At 38.9% G+C, this 17172-nt stretch overlaps 1 protein-coding gene across 1 annotated transcript; it reads left to right on the top strand.

The window, feature by feature from the left end:
• The first annotated feature begins 6874 nt into the window (after positions 1 to 6874).
• Positions 6875 to 9210, top strand: LOC138191580 (nuclear factor 7, brain-like). Its single transcript, XM_069138472.1, has one exon. The coding sequence runs from the start codon at positions 6934 to 6936 to the stop codon at positions 8359 to 8361; it is 1428 nt and encodes a 475-aa protein (XP_068994573.1). The 5' UTR covers positions 6875 to 6933; the 3' UTR covers positions 8362 to 9210.
• Positions 9211 to 17172: the final 7962 nt, after the last annotated feature.

The following is a 17172-nucleotide window of genomic DNA, read 5'->3' as shown; positions in this document are numbered from 1 at the left end:
AGTCCATGTTCAAGGTTCTCAGTTAACTCCACATGAAATGAGTTGCAGTGGGATCTCAGTGGTGAATCATGAACACTGGAAGTGAATGACGAGCCTTTCTTCACCTTCACCTTCCACCCTGAAAGTGCAGTCACAGGCACAGTGGACATGTGAAGCTTGGATTTCATGAAATCAAGAGAGGAACTGCAGCTCCCACCACAGAGGCTCTGAAAATACAATTTTCTGTGTAAAGACATTTTTTAAATATTGATTTGAAAATGAAAAACTGATCAGGTCATTTCTAAAATAGATGAATAATTTGAATTACTTGAAGTGAATCATGAATTTTGGGGGGAAATGGAAACAAGGTTGCTCCAAAATAAAAGCATCCCTTGGTCCATGTTAGTGCTCTTAAGGTGACGTGGAAGGTTTTACATGATGGGAGACACTGGCTGAGCTGCCTGCTGATTCAGCATTACTAAATGTGATTTTTATATGCAGCGCTGAATTAAAGGTGTATATGAGTAAAAATCTAATTTCCACATGCAAAGTCATTTATCATGTAGATACATAAACAAAATGGGAGAGTGTCAGGAGTCTGGTTTTTTCCTCCGTTTTGACCCCCATCACCTCTTCTCCTCCTGTGTCCCCTGTCTGCTTGTCTGTGGCCACGCCCCTCACCTCCCATGGCCACGCCCCTCACAGTTCCCAGCAGATGCAGCCACTCACCCCTGATCACCACCTGCAGGTGTGCTGCATCTCCCTGATCACCTCCCCGGGCTATATGTACCCTGCCCCTGCATTCCTCTGGTTGTGGGTTCATTTTTGTTAGCCGCCCGTCCATCCTCCGTCTGTTCTCTGTCCTGTTCCCGTTCCCCCGGCTCCTGTTCCTCCTGCGGAGCTCCCTGTCAAAGTCACCAGTAGGTGGAGTTTCCCTCCCGACTCTGAGGATTATTGATAGTGATGGTGAGATGAAGCCTCATGAGGCATCGAACCACTTCAGCCAATTGGTTCGAGAAAGGGTTCATTTCTCAAAGCTTCATGTGCACACGAAACCACCTACTGGCCAAGTGTATAATCACAGGCAGCTGTATCTGAACCACATAATGTGATGCATTGCATTTTTGTGTCTGTTATGGCTGTTGGGAATGACTATGAATTACAAAAATGTATGACCAAATAATTTCTGTACATAAATTATCACATATGTGCATAATAAAATATTTTTTGAATGTATTCTGTGTGTAAATTTTCCCAAAATGGTAGTATCATATGATATGGCAGGTTGTGTAATCATGTTTTTCTGTCACTTTAGGAAAATGGCATGGGCTTAAGTAGGCAGAGGACAGTGGAAGTGCTTGTGGAACTAGGAAGAGGGGACTGAATATGCTTGTGTAACTTGGACAATGATGTACAGGACAGGGGACATTTTATTCATTTTTATTCAGAAATAACAGTTTCTCAACAGTTTTTGGTTTTGTGGATGTCCACATGTCAGAAGTAAGGCTAACAGCAGCCACCTTTTCCACTTTAGCCTTCTCCTTCTCCTTAGCTGACTCATACTTGGCCTCCACCATGGCCTTCAGAGCCTAAAGGAAAAAATATATAGTGCTGAACTGTGAGACACAATAAAGTACTCATTTTTTTCATGCATGCACCCATACATACCTGCCTTGTAGGGAGAACATAATTAGGATCCAGTTTGGACACAAATGCCCTGAATCCAACATCATCCACAATACTGAAGGGCTGTGTGTCCTTCACTATCATGGAGACGAGGGCTTCATCCAGCTCTTGTTTTCTGGTGGCTGGTTAAAAGAGAATAAATACAGTGTCTGTTACCTGTCTTTATTTGCACAATAAACAAAAGTGAACAGGGAAAAATTGTGATTGTGCATTTGTAATATTGTAATGACTTACCTTGGCTGGGTGAAGCTCCAGTTTCCTCCTTATTCTCATGCAAGGCACAGTAACGCCTCAGCATGGATGAGGTGTTGTTATTGTACCCCAACTCCTTGGAGCACAATAAACACCTCACCTTTGAATAAAATAAGAAACTGTGAAAAATACAGTTCTTGATAAGCAAACCTAATGTGTCTGAAATAGAGTTAGATTTAGCTTATTAGGAGTTATCAAATCAAAGTGTTCCCACACAGGGGAAATCCTCCTCTTCCCAGCTGGCTCCATCTTATCACCTATCTCTCTCTCTAACTTCTCCAAACTATCTCTCTCTCTAAACTCTCCAAACTATCCAAACTATCCAAACTCTCAACTGACCTCAACTCTCCACCAACAACCCACATTTTGAATGGAGCCTGAGGGGTTTATATTGCTGTCAAACCTCCCGGCAAAATCTGAACCACTTCCCGAAGCAGTCACGTGGTACAGCCGGGCAGCGAGGCTTCGGACGTCATCATTTTTGGCTCCTCCCCTAAATGAAGCCAGCCTCGACACGCATCGAGGACACGCCCCCTCCGTTACTCGACACACGCTTCTTAGCGTCGGCACATCTCGTCACATCACTCATTATTGACGCCGTTGCTTCCGCTGGTCTGCCGGCTGCCCTGCCTGCCGTGTCTCCCCGGATCTGTCGGTCGAGTTGCCCTCCCGACTGGAAGCAAGTGGACACGATAGGTGCCACCTTTTGGTTTGTTTGTTTTTGTTTATCACAATAAAGACTGTATTTTGGAACCGATACCCGAGTCTGTGAGCTTGCATTTCGGTCCTGGAAAAACACCCACCACATGACAGAGTTTATTTTCTTGAATTTCGCTGCTTCTTATAAATGTATTAACGCTGGTTTGCTGTAAAGAATCAAAAAGGTTTTATTGTCGATTGCGAGGCCAAGGCACATGCATGAAGCACGTTATGAATTTTACTGAAGAAAACATGTTCAACTAAAAATAATAAAAAGATATATGTGTTATGAAATGTTTAGTTGCAGCCCTTCATTATACACAAACTTTTAAAATCAGGACACACATGGAAAATAGAGCCTTTGTCTTATGTATATCTAAATAAAAGACCATGAACATGTGGATATATATTGTTTTTTAAGACAATATTTGCACATGAGACTATTTAATCGTTAGAATTCAGACAGATTGAGATCTTAAAAAGGTCTTAAATAACCAAAATGCCTCGTGAGATGGACACTTGTTTCGCCAGATTTCCTGGACGAGCCATTTTTTCTTTACTGTGAACATGGTATCAATAATTTGTCTCCCTCTGAAACATGAACATCAACTGCCAAATTTGATATTGATATTTGGTACAATTATGTGTCATCTACTTCCATTTAACGTGGCGGTGTCGGATGACTGTTGGCTCATGGTTAGGTAACTATGGTTACCTGCAGTTTCATTCACCTTGCACACTTATTTGTAAGGCTGTTAACTGATGACCAGCAGACACCCGCCAGCACAACATGCTCAAGGTTACAACACAGAAAAAAGGTATTGTCCAATTTATGAGATGATAAAATACTGAATAAAAACCTTCAGTAGTAAATACTTGAACATGTGTCTGCATACTGACACGATTCATCATCATATTAATACCATAAAGGCTTTCTTTACTAAAAGGTCGGGGAGAACTCAAACACTACCGGTGCGCTAATGTAGCCGCAGGAGCCGGACTCAAGGCCTCTGAACCACATCAATATTACAGAACACACAATCAAATATTCATCTATCGGCCCTCCTCTGTTTCTCTTTCTCTGAAGCAAGCCTGTAAAACACTGGAGACACGTCTAAAACAGTTTCAGTTCACATCTGCTGTGCGACCTGAACCCCGAGTGGAGAGGAGCTGCTGTGTTTCAGGGAGTGAGCGCTTGATTAGAGGTCAAAGACACAACAAGGACACAATAACAGAGACAAGGCAGCCAGGTTGGGCTGTTCCAACTCGCTCATGTAAGATGTCGTCCATCTTAACTGCAGATTCTAACCTGCATACAGTCACACAGTGAAACAACGTGAGGCAAACAGTTTCTGATACATATGATTTAAAAGTTTAGTACATGTTTACATTTACAAACACTCAGTTGCATTATGTGGATGTAGTTTCTCTTTGTTCAGCTCCACGAGGGGCAACAAAGGTGACATTTCTCCAACAGGATGTTGAGTATGTTCAGCATCAGTCAGTTTGTTTCATTCAATTCATTTGTTCTTGTGAAAGTAGTTTTTCTATTCTGTTGAAAATACTTGTTTTACACACATATACTGTATATGATGTTCTGGGAAGTACTCAGTAAAGATATTCATGGTTTTACAAGCAAATTTTATGCCTGATCATGTTTGGAAAAACAATTCGATTATATATTAACAGGGTCTGATTCGCTACAACCCATAAAAATGGTTAATACAGCATTTAGTGTTGAAAGATTTTGCTAAATATTTGAGGACAAATTCACGTAGACATTTTGTTTTGTGGGAAGTTTTGATCATATTCAGTAATTTACACTATTTTGAAAAATGACAAAAGCAGAAAATATGAGGAAGAACATGTGTTTATGTGTTTATTATGATGCATCAGTGAGTGTTGAAGTCTAACAGGCAGCTGCAGGATGATAAAAGATGTCAGGCAAAGTCCAAAGATCAGACAGAGTTATTATAATCAACAATAAGAAGTAGAGAATTATGAGATATTTGATCAGGCTGTTTTTGATCAGTTTTAAACATTATGTGTGTAATTTAGAAAAAGGTTGTGTATGTTACTAGAAAATTAAAATAGAAGTGAATTGACATTGAAATGCTTCTAAGTCTGTTTCAAACTGAGATGTTGAAATACAAAATAATCACATCCTCACAAGAACAATTAAAACATGTTCTTTAATATCATACAGAACATTTTTAAAGGTAAAAGTTTGGTTTAGATCTTCAAACAGTTTCTCTGTCTGTGACAAAGTACATGAACCACTCTGATAGAGTAAACATGAGACTTCAGGGGGATAAACATTATATGTTCATCTGACTGTCTGAGAATTCATTTCTCACGCTGGTCAGATCATCAGAGGGAAACAAGGCTGTTCAGTTTGTGTTGGAGTCTTCAGGCCACATCTTGTTCTGCAGGAAGGTAATAAAAGTTGATATCAGATAGTTTGCTGTCAATGATTGACCAATGAAGGATGTAGATGCAACACATGTTCTTAGCAGCTCACAATTATGTGTTGTACAATACAATATTTGTATATAGTTCTGTCCCTCAACTGAGACAAAAAACAAAACAAAGTTAATTTAATAACTTTTGTTTGATGACATTTGTCTTTCTTATTCACTGTAAAAGTTTGATCTTTGATAGAGTAATGTGGGTTTCTCAACCTTAAATTAAATGGATTTATGTTATAATAACAGAGAAATGTGCTGGGGTATATTTTTCCATTTATATAAATGCATGCACAATATTTGTATACTTAAATAAACAATGCAGAGACAGTTATTTAACAATATGTTAGGGAGTAGTTACATTTATACAGTCTTACAGTTACAGCCGGCCCTTTGAGGGCAACCGTAATGCTGATGTGGACCAGGGTGAAAACGAGTTTGACACCCGTGCCGTAGAGTAACAGCCTTGTTTTTATACAGGTTAGGTTTTAGAGTTACCTGGAAAACCCTGTAGATTTTGGATTTGGATTCTCCTTGACGAAGGAGATGACGAGCCTCCTTTAACCCTGAGGAGTTGGACCACGATCACCTGTTGTTCCACGGAGGAGACCGTCAGTCAAATGAATGACTATAAACTCTCCTTCACTTGTCCAGATCTCCACAGTTACATATTCTTCTCATTGGATCATTGTGTATTAAAACTATCCATCCCATATTTGACTTGCCTGAATACTGAGATCATTTCTTACTTCCTCCCATGTTAGTCTGCTGATATCTAAGTGGTGGACTGCTGCTTTAACAATGATCTGGATTCTCTCTGTTTTAGATTTGACCTCCATTGTAACATTTACTACCTGCAATGAAAGTGAGGAGCTTCTTTAAGTCGACCATTATTTGACCCTCATTTGTCTGATCTGGGACTGCTGTGGGTTGTTTTGCTGCTTTACTTCTTCCATCAGTTCCTCCACTCTGCCTGACCCTCTTCACTGCCTCTGCATAGGTGGTTTTAATACCGTGGTTAGTATACGCTGCTCACACAACGACACTGACACCTGCTGGCTGGTTACTGACACTGCTGCTTAATACTGGGATGAATAACACTGGACCTACATTTGACTTTTACTAAAACAGATCTTCCTTCTCCTAAAAACACAAAGAACACATTCAGAACATATAAAACTCCTTCTGTACTTACATTTGATCAAAACATGACTTATTCAATAAGCTGTGCACCACTTATTGTGCCACATGTAGCTGAAGTTTGAGTGAATCCCAACATTTAATCAAAGTGTAAATGAACACGTTCATGCTGACATGTCAGCACAACATGTTTCCTGTTACTGCTGCTGAAGATCAAATGTAGTAAAACTGGTTCCCTGTGAGCTTTGAGCAGCGTGTTGAAATGTTCACTGTTCACTGGAGGACTAAAGAACAAACCTCCACTTTGTTAGAGTTGGAAGTGATTTTAAGAACTGTCACAATTTAATGTTTTATTACGTTAAAAAGAAAGAAAACACATGAATATATTAAGATGTGAGCATTTCATTCTGTTTGCCAACTTTACAACAAGAAGTTGTTCTGTCTTCAAAGAAAAGTCCAATATGTCCCTCTGGAAGACGTCCTGACACCATCTGCTGGAGACACTTTACATTGCAGCTTTTCTGACAGGTAATAGTTTAACACGTGACGAGGTGATAACATGAAAGTAGACTTTGACATTGTTGAAGAGAGCGGAGACGCCATTACAGGGTGTGAGATCTCTGCTGAACAACTTTTATTTGGAGGAATTTAAGTGGAAAGTTGAAGAAACTGTAACTTGGTGAGTCCTGCTTTTAAAAGACTTCAATTACAAATGGCTGAGAAAACTGCTCTTGTTGAAAGTTACCTGAGCTGCCATGTGTGTTCAGAGACTTTCAGAGATCCTGTGTCTCTGAGCTGCAGCCACAACTTCTGTTCAAGCTGCCTAAAGAAATTCTGGGAACAAGCTGGAAACAAAAACTGTCCAATTTGTAAAAGAAAATCTTCTAAAGATTATCGTGGAGTGAATTTTACACTGAAGGAACTGGCTGACTCGTTTGCTGGGAGACAGAAATCTGGATCATCTGAGACAGAAAACGAACAGAAGAAGATGGAGGTGATGTGCAGAAAACACCAAGAAGAACCCAAATTGTTCTGTGAGGACGAGCAGAGAGCTGTGTGTCCTGTCTGTGAGTTTTCTCTCCATCAGACTCACAAAGTGGTTCCTGTAGAACAAGCAGTCAGTGATCTGAAGGAGCAGCTGAAATCTGACTTAAAGTCTCTGCAGGACAAGAAGGACAAATACAAACAAGTGGAGGAAACATACAATGAAATGAGTAAACACTCCAAGAAGCAGCTGTTGTCCACAGAGAGGCAGATCAGAGCAGAGTTCAACAAGATCCACCAGTTCCTGAAAGAGGAAGAGGAGTCCAGACTAGCAGCTCTGAGGGAGGAAGAGGAGCAGAAGGGGAAGACTATCAGCAGAGAGATGAAGAGGATTCAGGAGCAGATGTCCTCTCTGTCAGACAGTATCTGTGCTGTTGAAGAAGACCTGCAGAAACACAACGTGCCGTTCCTCAGCAGTTATAAAGCCACTCAGACCAGAGCCAGAGCCCAGAGCTCACTGTCAGATCCACAGCTGGTCTCAGGAGCGCTGATAGATGTGGCCAAACACCTGGGCAACCTGTCCTTCAGAGTCTGGGAGAAGATGAAGGAGAAGGTCCACTTCAGTCCTGTCATTATGGACCCAAACACTGCAGGCCGATGGCTCCATCTGTCTGATGATCTGACCAGTGTGAGACAAGAAGACACATACCAGCAGCTTCCTGACAATCCAGAGAGAAACACTAAATATTTCACTGTTCTGGGCTCTGAGGGTTTCAGCTCAGGGAAACACAGCTGGGAGGTGGAGGTGGGAGACCATCCTGACTGGACTATAGGTTTAGTTAAAGAGTCAGCTGACAGGAAGGGAGAGTGTCCTTATTCACCAGAATATGGAGTCTGGTGTTTATTTCATCGCAGTGGAAAATACCTTGATGTTGTTGGTGAGACTGTCAGAGCGAAGAAGAGTCTCCAGAGGATCAGAGTCCAGCTGGACTATGACATGGGGGAGGTGTCCTTCTACAACCCTGAAGACATGACTCACATCTACACTCGCAGAGACACTTTCACTGAGAAACTCTTCCCATTATTCAATATTGGAAAAGCTGGTGATGCCAAAACTTCTGATATCAAAGTCTGTCAGAGTGATTCAGGGAAGTGATTTAGTTGTTTGTGTGGTGATGATTTGTTTGGGGGGAAGTTATCTTTGAATCTTAAACTTTTCCAGTTTGTTCTTTCTTACGTGAGAAAATGTAGAAATCCTTGTTAAAGAAGAAATATGACTTTAATTACATTCCTTTGTTGTTTTATGTTCTACAAAACATGAAATATCACTGAATACGATGTTAAAACATAAATGTGGTTCTTTAATTCTCCAAGAATGAAGATCAAGTTTGAACAAAATGGTTTCTAACAAAGTTTTAATGTTAAACAATATGAGCACAGAAAAGTTTCATCTTACCTGGTTTTGTTTTTGACATTTAACATTTACTTTTGATAGTTAATTTTTTCCAAATTAGAATAAATCAGTTCAATACTTTACTTGTTTTAATAAAAGCTCATGTTTAATGTGCAGAACGGACCAAACAGTGGACGTTCATGTAATAACTCACCTGTTATGTGTTTAAAATGTGCATCAGTGCAGATTACTGTTGACTGTCTGATATATTTTATACATTCATTCATTTTTATTCAGACAAACTAAATCTCCTTCTTTATTTTTTTGAATGAAACACGGCAAATGTTTGCCGTTTAAAACAAGGAACTGAACTGCAATTTATTATAGTTATTAACACAAAAAAATCAAGGGAACAGCATAAAAGAAAAATAACAAATTCAAGTAATAACCTCAATACCGGTATTTCTCCCACAGTCAGTCAGTTTCAGTCTGTTGTCTTTCAGTCTACTACCCGGTAGTGTATGTCTGTAAAAATCAAGTTAAACATCAGATAATCCAGAAAGATATTTCAGGTTATCAGCATCTTTGTTTTAGTAACACAACATTGTAAAGTAGAATATATCCTCTGTAATAAAATCTGTTTCAGTCTTTTCATCATTTCTGTTTTTGACTTTCTTTCATATTTTGATGAATGATTCCAGTTTTGGATCTTTGAACTTTATTCTTTTCAATCATGTGTTTTACAATAATTTAGTTTAGACTTGGTCTTCTTACAGCGCTGCTGAATTATGTGATATTTTATAGTTTATACAGAACAAGGTCAGTAATGAAAGTGAGAAATCTTAAGAAATGTGTGGAAACGGCAAAAGAAGACAACAAAGAAAAACTATTTCAGTGTTAAATTCATTTTGTTTCCAACTTGATCCATTTTTTAGGGACATAATTCTTCCATCTGCAGAATGTCTTCAACTCCACTGACTGTACAGTTTACACTCAGGATGTGATTGAATGGAGGGATTTTAATTCCTGTGATCACCACAAGATGGAGACAGAGATCTGTTCAGGCTGGTTATTTCAACACTGAATATTTTATTTCCACTTTCTGACATTTTTAATATTAATGTTAACTGCAGAGGTTGATAAAAGTATTTACAGTATTTATATGTATTTATATGAGTATAACACTGTTTCCTTATTGAATATTAATCATGTCTCTTGATGGGACACTTCATCAGAAACCTGTTTAAAAATGATTTACTTTTAATATTACCTGTCTGACATGAGTCCTTTCTGCTGACTTTCTGCTTTTCACCATCATCAAACCTCAGCTGTAAAACATACAGATGATTACTGAAAATAATACATGTTGAATTCTTGTCATCTTTTCTGTTCTTTCTTCTCTTCTCATTTATTTTACTGATATTGAAGAAAAACTCGTTGTCGTTGTTTTCGATGATATGTGTTTTTTAAAGCAGAACATCTTTTAGTGAGTCGGTCTTTAAGTGAGGAGCTAGTGTCTCACAACAAACCGGATCAGGACTGGACTCGGTCCAGAGGACCCTGGTTTCTGTGCAGCCTGGAGAGCTCCTGCATGTTCTCCATGGAGGAGGATCATTAAGCCCCGCCTCCAGGAAGTGGACTTTGTTCAAGGGGCCGATGTCCAGCAGCCTTTCTTATCCTGAACAGGTTTTCATCCTGAACATCAACTTTAAATGTGATCCTGTGATCTGGATGTATTTAGTGTTCATGGCTCGACACACACGTTCTTGAAGGAAAACACCACACAACACGACAGGATGCTGCATTATCTCAGCCGTCATAACAACATTGCAGGAGCTCAATGAAACTCTCCAGGGCTTTGACAGAGAAAACTTTCTGACCCAGCGAATGGCTCTGATATGCAACCATTCAATCCAGAGTTCATGTCGGTTCCTCTCATATTCATCTCAAACTTCCTCTCAGTGTTGAATCTTAATTTAATAAGGTGTCTGACTGGCCTGTGCAGAGTCGTCATGTTTTCTTCCTCTCTGTCAGCTGACTTCACTCTCCTTTTTACACTGGGCCCCCTTTCCTGATTGGTCCATGGATTCAGAGTCTGTTACAACCTTTTTTGCAGCTGTTTTTGAGAAAACCCTAAACTTTGATAATATTGAACTGTTTTTTTAAGAATTAAAGAATACTTTTATGCAGGTTCAATATCCATTTAAATTTAAACTGATATTTTCATCAGTGAATTTGAACAGACAAGGTAACATACAGATGGCATGATCAGGTGTCCACATAGTTTTAGCAGTGTGTGTCTGTTCCATTATTCACACTGGTCAAAGTTATAATGCAGCGTAATTTTGTTTTGATTCATATTTGTAAATTATTCTGCTTATCTGCACTGATTCTGGCTTCTGTGGTCTGTTTCCTCTGCTTCTATATTCATTTCTCTCCAGGGGATCAATAACATGACATGTTATCTTTAAATAAACCTGCAGAGACCTGCTTGAGATGCAGGAAGTAATTTACCACAAAGAGGATTTTCACTTTTTCTTTGATTCAAAGGTGTGTAATCAACCATGTCAAGTCTAAAGTTAAAGTTAAAGGTCAAACCAGCTGGTTACTGTTGGTCTTTGGCTCAGATCAGTGAGCAGTCTCCAAAGTTTGAAACCCAGCGCCCGCTGGCATGCTGGTATCATCTATACTATAAAAATGTACCAGTGACATCAGAGACAAAGAAACCCTCAAACCTCTGATGTTGAAATACAAAATTGCAATTTTCTCTTGCATCTTAAATGACATTTAATCTGAGGAGAGAACTTGGTACATGGGCTCACATTAGTTTTCAGTTACAGTCATTGGTGCACTGTACACATGCGTGTCATGCACACAAATATGACCACAGCTAACATCAAACCATCAACAACTCTGGTTGCATCAATACTCGAGAGCATAAACTCCTCTTTAAACTTCTGACCTCTGTGAAAGTACCGAGGGATTTACATCAAACTTTACTGCTATTGATAAGATGATATCACCTAAAATCATAAAGGAGGGAAACATAATGCAGAACAGAACAGAGCAGCACTGTGAGCAGCAGAGAAACGTTAATAAAAGACTGCCCTCTACAGATAGCTGACTTCAATCACAAGTAAACGGTAGAAAGTTCACGTTTTCTCTTCATGATCAACAGGTAAGTGAATCGCTTTTGCTGGATAATTATGGCAACAAGTCACAATTACAGGATCATGAATGCTAAAACATGGCGGCACAATACGAGGAAAGTCATCAAGTTGGTGAATACACACAGTGATTTTAAAGTACTACTCAGTAATAAGATTTAAATGAAGTGACAAAGCTGCTGGTCAAACCAGACCAAGACAGATTGTACAGGTGAAACCTCTGAGTGCACTGATTTTATGAATGCTGCAATTTGTTGATTATCATCTCATCATTTCAATTTTAATTTAAAGATGTGTTATTTCTTCTTTTAAAAGCGACCTTACATTCATTGCCGTGCAGAAACAGCAACACTGACGTCTTATAGACATGAGACCAAAGATGGATTTGTGGACTTTTGGATGAAGAATTTCAAATTTATTGACGGAAAGCTGATGATGTATTAAATTGTGAGCTGTGAGGTGAACAGAAGAGTCCATGTTCAAGGTTCTCAGTTAACTCCACATGAAATGAGTTGCGGTGGGATCTCAGTGGTGAATCATGAACACTGGAAGTGAATGACGAGCCTTTCTTCACCTTCACCTTCCACCCTGAAAGTGCAGTCACAGGCACAGTGGACATGTGAAGCTTGGATTTCATGAAATCAAGAGAGGAACTGCAGCTCCCACCACAGAGGCTCTGAAAATACAATTTTCTGTATAAAGACATTTTTTAAATATTGATTTGAAAATGAAAAACTGATCAGATCATTTCTAAAATAGATGAATAATTTGAATTACTTGAAGTGAATCATAAATTTTGGGGGGAAATGGAAACAAGGTTGCTCCAAAATAAAAGCATCCCTTGGTCCGTGTTCGTGCTCTTAAGGTGACGTGGAAGGTTTTACATGATGGGAGACACTGGCTGAGCTGCCTGCTGATTCAGCATTACTAAATGTGATTTTTATATACAGCGCTGAATTAAAGGTGTATATGAGTAAAAATATAATTTCCACATGCAAAGACATTTATCATGTAGATACATAAACAAAATGGGAGAGTTTATTTTCTTGAATTTCACTGCTTCTTATAAATGCATTAATGCTGGTTTGCTGTAAAGAATCAAAAAGGTTTTATTGTCGATTGCGAGGCCAAGGCACATTCATGAAGCACGTTATAAATTTTACTGAAGGAAATATGTTCAACTAAAAATAATAAAAAGATATACATGTTATGAAATGTTTAGTTGCAGCCCTTCATTATACATAAACTTTTAAAATCAGGACACATGGAAAATAGAGCCTTTGTCTTATGTATATCTAAATACAAGACCATGAACATGTGGATGTATATTTTTTTTCAAGACAATATTTGCATATGAGATTATTTAATCATTAGAATTCAGACAGATTGAGATCTTAAAAAGATCTTAAATAACCAAAATGCCTCGTGAGATGGACACTTGTTTCGCCAGATTTCCTGGACGAGCCATTTTTTCTTTACTGTGAACATGGTATCAATAATTTGTCTCCCTCTGAAACATGAACATCAACTGTCAAATTTGATATTGATATTTGGTACAATTATGTGTCATCTACTTCCATTTAACATGGCGGTGTCGGATGACTGTTGGCTCATGGTTAGGTAACTATGGTTACTTGCAGTTTCATCACCTTGCACACTTATTTGTAAGGCTGTTAACTGATGACCAGCAGACACCCGCCAGCACAACATGCTCAAGGTTACAACACAGAAAAAAGGTATTGTCCAATTTATGAGATGATAAAATACTGAATAAAAACCTTCAGTAGTAAATACTTGAACATGTGTCTGCATACTGACACGATTCATCATCATATTAATACCATAAAGGCTTTCTTTACTAAAAGGTCGGGGAGAACTCAAACACTACCGGTGTGCTAATGTAGCCGCAGGAGCCGGACTCAAGGCCTCTGAACCACATCAATATTACAGAGCACACAATCAAATATTCATCTATCGGCCCTCCTCTGTTTCTCTTTCTCTGAAGCAAGCCTGTAAAACACTGGAGACACGTCTAAAACAGTTTCAGTTCACATCTGCTGTGCGACCTGAACCCCGAGTGGAGAGGAGCTGCTGTGTTTCAGGGAGTGAGCGCTTGATTAGAGGTCAAAGACACAACAAGGACACAATAACAGAGACAAGGCAGCCAGGTTGGGCTGTTCCAACTCGCTCATGTAAGATGTCGTCCATCTTAACTGCAGATTCTAACCTGCATACAGTCACACAGTGAAACAACGTGAGGCAAACAGTTTCGGATACATATGATTTAAAAGTTTAGTACATGTTTACATTTACAAACACTCAGTTGCATTATGTGGACGTAGTTTCTCTTTGTTCAGCTCCACGAGGGGCAACAAAGGTGACATTTCTCCAACAGGATGTTGAGTATGTTCAGCATCAGTCAGTTTGTTTCATTCAATTATTTTGTTCTTGTGAAAGTAGTTTTTCAATTCTGTTGAAAATACTTGTTTTACACACATATACTGTGTATGATGTTCTGGGAAGTACTCAGTAAAGATATTCATGGTTTTACAAGCAAATTTTATGCCTGATCATGTTTGGAAAAACAATTCGATTATATATTAACAGGGTCTGATTCGCTACAACCCATAAAAATGGTTAATACAGCATTTAGTGTTGAGAGATTTTGCTAAATATTTGAGGACAAATTCACGTAGACATTTTGTTTTGTGGGAAGTTTTGATCATATTCAGTAATTTACATTATTTTGAAAAATGACAAAAGCAGAAAATATGAGGAAGAACATGTATTTATGTGTTTATTGCGATGCATCAGTGAGTGTTGAAGTCTAACAGGCAACTGCAGGATGATAAAAGACGTCAGGCAAAGTCCAAAGATCAGACAGAGTTATTATAATCAACAATAAGAAGTAGAGAATTATGAGATATTTGATCAGGCTGTTTTTGATCAGTTTTAAACATTACGTGTGTAATTTAGAAAAAGGTTGTGTATGTTACTAGAAAATTAAAATGGAAGTGAATTAACCTTGAAATGCTTCTAAGTCTGTTTCAAACTGAGATGTTGAAATACAAAATAATCACATCCTCACAAGAACAATTAAAACATGTTCTTTAATATCATACAGAACATTTTTAAAGGTAAAAGTTTGGTTTAGATCTTCAAACAGTTTCTCTGTCTGTGACAAAGTACATGAACCACTCTGATAGAGTAAACATGAGACTTCAGGGGGATAAACATTATATGTTCATCTGACTGTCTGAGAATTCATTTCTCACGCTGGTCAGATCATCAGAGGGAAACAAGGCTGTTCAGTTTGTGTTGGAGTCTTCAGGCCACATCTTGTTCTGTAGGAAGGTAATAAAAGTTGATATCAGATAGTTTGCTGTCAATGATTGACCAATGAAGGATGTAGATGAAACACATGTTCTTAGCAGCTCACAATTATGTGTTGTACAATACAATATTTGTATATAGTTCTGTCCCTCAACTGAGACAAAAAACAAAACAAAGTTAATTTAATAACTTTTGTTTGATGACATTTGTCTTTGTTATTCACTGTAAAAGTTTGATCTTTGATAGAGTAATGTGGGTTTCTCAACCTTAAATTAAATGGATTTATGTTATAATAACAGAGAAATGTGCTGGGGTAAATTTTTCCATTTATATAAATGCATGCACAATATTTGTATACTTAAATAAACAATGCAGAGACAGTTATTTAACAATGTTAGGGAGTAGTTACATTTATACAGTCTTACAGTTACAACCGGCCCTTTGAGGGCAACCGTAATGCTGATGTGGACCAGGGTGAAAACGAGTTTGACACCCGTGCCGTAGAGTAACAGCCTTGTTTTTATACAGGTTAGGTTTTAGAGTTACCTGGAAAACCCTGTAGATTTTGGATTTGGATTCTCCTTGACGAAGGAGATGACGAGCCTCCTTTAACCCTGAGGAGTTGGACCACGATCACCTGTTGTTCCACGGAGGAGACCGTCAGTCAAATGAATGACTATAAACTCTCCTTCACTTGTCCAGATCTCCACAGTTACATATTCTTCTCATTGGATCATTGTGTATTAAAACTATCCATCCCATATTTGACTTGCCTGAATACTGAGATCATTTCTTACTTCCTCCCATGTTAGTCTGCTGATATCTGTTTATTTATTAGTTGTGTTGTTTTGTTCAGCCTTGTGTGTCCAACCCTCAGTCTGGTTAATATGTTTTCTTCCTTGGTGCTTCTTCTGGATGTCCTCCATTTGCCAACGTCTCTCTGAAGAGCATAAACGTGTCTTCCTGTGTCTCCTGAGTCCCAACTGTGCTGCCGTTCCTTCACAAAGTTTCTTTTGATTATTAATTTAGCTTCTGCTTTGCTGAATAAAATGGCTGAACTGTGCTGACTCTGCAAAGCTTGTTCTGCTAATTGATCTGCTCTTCCGTTTCCTTTTATCCCTCCGTGTGCCGGCAGCCACATGAATGATACATGAAGACACATATTTTGAAGTCTGAACAGTGTTTCATGTATTTCATTGATTAAATCCTGCCTGCTATGAGATGTGAATGATTGTAATGACAATAGTGCTGAACTGGAATCTGAACAGATGATGACCTTTCTGATCTGAAGCTCCTCCACCCACTGCAGTGCTGTTAAGATGACCAACGTCTCTACTGTATAAACAGATATTGTCTGATGTTTTCCTTTTGACTGCATATGTTGACCGCAAAACCAGTTCTACCTGTATTAGGATCTTTAGATCCGTCCGTGTGTTTCGGGGTAAATGATTGATATGTGGTCTGTAGTCTGTCCTCCACCACTCCTGCAATATCACCAAGATCTTACAGTACTTTTCCCCAAAAAGTAATTATGAACTGACACTGAGGGAACCAGACGAGGTGGTGGTGCTGATAACGGTACATCAGGGGTGAATGTTATCTGATTTAATGACATGTCTGGATAATCCTGTTTGGTCCTTTCTCTCTCCCAACATGGGAGAAGAAGCTTTGTGGTTGGATGATTATCTCCACAACGTCCTTGAAGATTGTCCCAGTAGTTCATAGTTAAGAGCTTGCGTCTCACATGCAGCGGCGTCTCACCCTCCTCCACCTGAAGAGCAGACACAGGACTTGTTTTAAAAGCACCACAACAGAGTCTCAGAGCTTCGGATTCACCACCTCCAGCTCCTTTAATGAAGTTTTTCCAGCTGATCCGAATACAACACGACCATCATGAAGGACTGATCTCATCAGAGCGACATTCATATTTTTAACATCAGATGTGCTGGCTCGTCATTCTGACCCTGTTGGACACCTCATTACATTTAAAATCTGTTTACATTTGATAACTATCCTCTGAATATGATCATTCAATGTTAATTTATCATCAAACCACGCGACACACAAATCTGTT

This window comes from Embiotoca jacksoni, unplaced genomic scaffold (assembly GCF_022577435.1).
Source record: "Embiotoca jacksoni isolate LCO1_2020_lvr unplaced genomic scaffold, fEmbJac1.0.p SCAF_8, whole genome shotgun sequence".
NCBI classification, from domain to species: domain Eukaryota; kingdom Metazoa; phylum Chordata; class Actinopteri; family Embiotocidae; genus Embiotoca; species Embiotoca jacksoni.
Note: the sequence above shows the minus strand (reverse complement) of the source record. Positions and strands in the feature narration are given on the sequence as shown.

Coding starts and splice junctions, on each gene's coding strand:
- LOC138191580 (XM_069138472.1), top strand. CDS start 6,934: ATGGCTGAGAAAACTGCTCTTGTTGAAAGTTACCTGAGCTGCCATGTG.